The sequence below is a fragment of the Hibiscus syriacus genome, unplaced genomic scaffold (assembly GCF_006381635.1).
Source record: "Hibiscus syriacus cultivar Baekdansim isolate YM2019G1 unplaced genomic scaffold, ASM638163v2 tig00004041_pilon, whole genome shotgun sequence".
NCBI classification, from domain to species: Eukaryota; Viridiplantae; Streptophyta; class Magnoliopsida; order Malvales; family Malvaceae; genus Hibiscus; species Hibiscus syriacus.
Window position 1 is genome coordinate 220,779 of NW_024061995.1, and position 5,337 is coordinate 226,115.

The 5,337-nt window shown below is 39.0% G+C and overlaps 1 protein-coding gene across 1 annotated transcript; it reads right to left on the bottom strand.

Annotated features, from left to right (window-relative positions):
* Positions 1–749: 749 nt before the first annotated feature.
* On the bottom strand, positions 750–5,082 carry LOC120187773 (L-galactono-1,4-lactone dehydrogenase, mitochondrial-like). The gene is made up of 6 exons (XM_039191407.1): positions 4,450–5,082; positions 3,863–4,113; positions 3,454–3,639; positions 2,133–2,547; positions 1,399–1,539; positions 750–1,024 (listed from the first exon to the last, which is right to left on the bottom strand). The coding sequence occupies exons 1-6, from the start codon at positions 5,080–5,082 to the stop codon at positions 866–868; spliced, it is 1,785 nt and encodes a 594-aa protein (XP_039047338.1). The 3' UTR covers positions 750–865.
* Between the last annotated feature and the right edge of the window lie 255 nt (positions 5,083–5,337).

The following is a 5,337-nucleotide window of genomic DNA, read 5'->3' on the forward strand; positions in this document are numbered from 1 at the left end:
TGTTTCCTTCCGATGCAAGAAACTTTAGACAAAGTTTACAACGCGCCCTCCTCGAGCCATTTGACATCTCACATAAATCGTAGTGATCCCAAATATCTTTGTTTCGAGTGTGTTCGATCACTCTCACGACTTCAAGGTTTCCCCCGACGGAAGATTCAACAGTGTTACTCATGATGAATAAAAAATTACAAAACTAAGATTTGAGAGATGTTTAAGTGTTGTGTAATAAGATTTGAGAAAGTTGTAATCAACCAAATACATCCCCAACCTATTTATACATGTTTAGGGTGGTAAAATGGTAATTTTTTAAAGAAAAAAACGGTCAAAAACGGTCACAAACGGCTATATTAACGGCTAGTTTTTTAAACCCAGACCGGTTTTTTTTCGGATAAAAACCGGTTTTTTAACCGGTTTTTTTCAAACCGGTTTTTTATCCGGTAAAAAAACCGGTTTAGGTTTTTTTTCTCCAAACCGGTTAAAATAACCGGTTTAAAAAAATCCGATCCGGTTAAAAAAAAACCGGTTTTTCCCAAAACCGGTTTCGGATATTTTTTTCGGATATTCGGATATTCGGATTTTTTGTGCACCCCTACATACAAGTCTGTTAGGCCTAAAGTCATGTTCACAAAACCACTTCTCCCATTGATCATCATACATCCAATTGAAATTGATAGCATTAATAAATACCAACACTTGGAACCCTTATTATACGCAAAAGAAATTCTAAAATTACACACAAATGTCCCCATATTCTTCCATCGTAGTGTACAAACTGTTAAAGATGGCCAAAAGAACAGCCCTCGTGAAATTTTGATTCTTAAGGTTTTAAATGAATAAAGAACTGACCAATGATAGGGTGTGCTTTTTAGATGGACTCGGACAACAGGAACATCTTTTCGAGCACGTTATTGGAAAGGATTCTGTTGGGATCCAATTCCTTCCGTGCTTTGTTATAAGCATCAACCGGGAAACAGCTTTTGAGTCTTGCTTGCAGAACTTCGAGTTCTTCCTTGTCCTTTGGAACCTGCACACATTGCATAGTTTATCTTCTGTAGGGATATTGACACCATAAATGATCTAAAATTCAGTGCCAAATACGCATGTCCATGTGCATGCACAAAGAAGCATATACCATAAAGGTTTAAACTCATTTCTGCATAACAATACTGGATTTACATATAGATATGCACACGTATATGACCCACAGAACAATACAAACATATTTTCGAATAAAGAACATTGTAGCCGGTAGTTTTTTTTTCTTTTATTTTAAAAACAAAAGAAAACTCTTAACCGTCAGACATTGAACCACTATTACATAATCCAGAGTCCAGAAACTAGTAGACGAAGAACTATATAATTCAGACATGAGAATATTTCTGATATTATATTCATTACCTCAATCTTGGCCCAATGTTCATAGGCAGAATATTTGTCCCACAACTGTGATTGTGTAAGATGCCTGTAGTGGAAGAATTCTTCTGTTATGTCCTTTCTCTGACGAGCATCCATGGTAGGAAGGTACATGATTATACCCACCTAATACCCAAAACAAAGAAAGAAGCAGATTTAGATATGGATGGAAAGTACAAGCAATTTTCACACAAACACATTCTACTCAACATACATACCGAATCCTTCAATTAAATTTAACAAAGAGAAAGGTTAAGGTCATTGGTAACAGGTACTCTAAGAACCTAATGGTCATTTCGAGTTCCAGGCATTAGTAACAGTCCAATTGCCTTTTCTTTTATATTTTTACACAGATTCCACCTTGTTGACAGTGTCTGTTTCTGACACTAGTACCACACCGATACGTCCGGACAATCACATAAGACGTGTTATCAGTGCTTCATAGATTTTCTACCAATTGTTCTTTGTTGGTAGGTAATCCCTTATGCTCTTGCGTCAGCAGGATGAAATCAAGCACATACAATTTCAGTAGCTTAATTTAAAACGAAAGTGATCCAAAATTGATATGCACAAAGCTAAACTTATGTGTGCATGCATGCACTTGTAAACTTAGACATGTATCTTATAGTATATTTTCCTACCAAGGCAGAAGCAAGTTTCATCTACATGGATAGTAAGAGAGATCTGGATTTGAAAATCACTGAAGGGAAAGAAATTACCCATGAGAATATGTCATCTTCTGCCGAGCTCGAAGCAGGACTCATTGGGCTCTGGCTGCGAGCTGTCCATCGCTGCTCTATAGGAGCAGGAGCAGGTATCTCATTTGTCTCTATGAGTTTCTTTAGCTCTTCAATGTACTCGAGGTCCTTCATGCTAGGCTTGGACAGAGTTCCAGCAGGAAAACAGGTTTCCGACACCCACTGTTGTCCCCCACAATCAAAACCCAAGATTTCATCACTCCATCCAACTCGATATCCCTCGGACTTCCTCCAGAATTCAGCCTCTGCGTGATTAACCTTCACGACATGATCTTTGTTGAGGGGATCAAGACTAAGCAGTTTATCTCTTAACTCCGTGAATGAGAACTCATTTATGTCTGGTTCATTGCTGTCAGGTGGTGTAATTTCTCTGGCCCTGCAGAAAACTATGTAATGCAGGTAACTGACTAAAAATTTTAAATTTACGCATAGCCATAAAAAAATCTGCACAAAGGTTGATATCAATCCGTTACAACCACCATGGAATGAAAAACAAAAAGTGTATAACCAAAAAGGTTACCTATTCCCCTTGTAAAAATAAAAAAACAGAAAAATGGTTCTCAGCTGTTTGAATACCAAACCAGAAAAAAAAATCAGCATTTAGAATCAAAATCAGAACCACATGAAATATGGCCAAGGCACAACCAAACTGGTATCCATTATCTCTCCTTCAAAAGTATATCCCTGTTGAAATTCCTCACCCTGAAGTTAATTATATACGAAAGAAAAAGAAGGATTTCGTTGATCCTAGTCTTATAAGTTTGTTTCCATTCAAATTGATCAATAACTTTTCAACAATTGCTTGTTTCTTCTTCCATAGGAAAATGTAAATGCCCATTCTCTGCAGCTATTCATAAACATATTGCCAAAATTTAAAAAGAAAAAAAGAGGACATTGTTATGCAAGTTTTGACATGGATAAGGACCAGCTAAAATTAGTACCCTAAACCATAAAAAAAGTAAGAAATAGTAGAAATTCCACTTTTCAGCTAGACCAACCAATTCAAACGAGTCCCTGATTAAGACCCATTACCCATACTGACAGTTGACACAAATAATTATCAGTTTATTGTTTCCTCACCTTTTCTCAGTTACTCCAACAAGGTTACTAAAATCAACATAGAACTAATAAATATAATGAATTAAAAAAGAATATTATAGAAAGGAAAAAACAAAGAGTTATTCCCAGTTAGGCTATTACAGGGCACAAGAGGACCAACATTTCCATTGGCTTCGTTGCGTTTTCAACAAATTGGACAAATACCTAAAGAGAATAGCAGTACCTGTATTTCTTTATAGATTCTTTGTAAAGCTCACGGATATCTTGCATAGCCTCATCCTTAGAATATTTGGGTTTGAATTTGGGTGGACCTCGCAGTCTTGAAACAGGGTTGCATGTCACAACTACAACTGTGTCGGTATATGGAATATACAAGTACTTGATATGCTTATTCTGAGATAACATCTTCCTACAAGCAAAGAGGTAAGATGCTTTTAATGTTTGAGAATCCAGTATATGGAATGTACAAGTACTTCACGTGCTTACATTCAGACAACATCTTCCTACAAGAAAAGAGGTATAAAGCTCACAATGTTTGAGAATCAAATTCTTCATTCTTTGGTTTATGAACAGGAATATACAAGTACAAACAGCATTGCCATAAGATAATTATAAAAAATAAAATAAATTACTTGTGGTTTTTCTTGAGGTCTTTCAAGTTTGAGACAGTTGTGTGCTCCACAAGCTCTTGTCTTTCAACACATTGAATGGTCACTTCAGCAACCACCCCAAGGCCTCCAAGACCACAGCGAGCTAAATAAAATAATACCGGGTCTTTCTCTTTCGAAAGCTCTATTGTTCCCTTGGCAGGAGTAACAAGTTTCATGCTAACGATCTGTTCGTCAATGGGAGGCAATTTTGCTCCAGTACCATGAGCACCAACCTGAAGACGAGAAGAAGAAAAGGGTGAATGTCGGATCAAAGGAGTTAAAAAGGACACATCTTCATACAATTCACTTCATCAATAATGAAACAAGCTTGACTCCCTGACTTTCCATTTCATCCAAAATTCACAGGTATATTGTAAGTTGTCACTGAACAGCCCTATACAATATAAAATATAACAAAATTTATGACAAACTGAAGACTTGGACGCTGACCAAACACCATTAATGTGATCCAAGCAACTAAATCTGTGAAAACATTTTCTTTCATTGTGCTTATATACTATTATCCATAACACAGGTAAATGAACTATAAAGCATGGGGGGGGGGGAACCTGAAGAATGCCACCAATCTGCTGCTCTCTAATGGAAGCAAAGTTCTGAAGAGTTAGACCATAATCCTTAATCTCATCGACCAATTGCTGCACTCTTATCCCCGCTTGAACCCTCACCCTCTTATTATCCTTATCCACCTCCAACACCTTATCCATCAACGCCAAGTTCACCATCCCTCCACGGGCCAACCCGATCCCATTCGGGGACAACCCAGACCCGACGGGCCGGAGCTTCGCCCGCTTCTCGTTCGACTCCTTGACCAGCTCCTCCAGCTGCTTCAGATTCTCGGGCTGATGGAAATGCCGGGTCTGCACCTCGTGTGTCCCGCTCCAGTTGGACACCGTGTGGAGGTCCTCGGGCAGCGGCGCGTAGCGGAAGAGCTGGGCCTTCTTGTGCTTGGCGTTCTCCGGGAACGGGAAGGAGTAGTAAGTGGCGGCGCCGCAGAAGACGAGGAGGGCGGTGTAGCCGAGGTACTTGCGCAGCTCGGATTCGGAGGAGGAAGAAGGGGAGGTTGAGAGAGTGCGGATTGAGGAGAAGGGGAGCGGAAACGGCAGCGGCGGTCGTTGGGGGCAGTGGGCGAGAGTTTTGATGTGCGTTTGGAGAGAGCGTTTGAGGGAAAAAGATCGAAACATGGCGGAAAAAGAAGGTCCCGAGGATGAATCAGTGTAAAGGAAACTCCGGGTTTTGTTGTTCTCAGATCATTTCATTGAATTATGAAAGGAAGCAGCCGGAAGAAAGGAGCGTACTGTTGTTTTCTGATTTGGATATATCGATAACGATTGTAAAGCTGCGGTTAAGTATCGACCAAATATTGGGTAAATTATGTACTTAACCACTCAATTATTTTCTTAAAATTAAAAATAATTTCACGCCTTAATTTTATTTTC

Excerpts from the sequence above, each read along its gene's own strand:
- LOC120187773 (XM_039191407.1), bottom strand. The coding sequence starts at position 5,082 with ATGTTTCGATCTTTTTCCCTCAAACGCTCTCTCCAAACGCACATCAAA. Across the intron at positions 2,548-3,453 it reads GAATCTATAAAGAAATACAG|GGCCAGAGAAATTACACCAC; the intron begins GTACTGCTATTC and ends AGTTTTCTGCAG. Across the intron at positions 1,540-2,132 it reads AAGATGACATATTCTCATGG|GTGGGTATAATCATGTACCT; the intron begins GTAATTTCTTTC and ends TTTGGGTATTAG.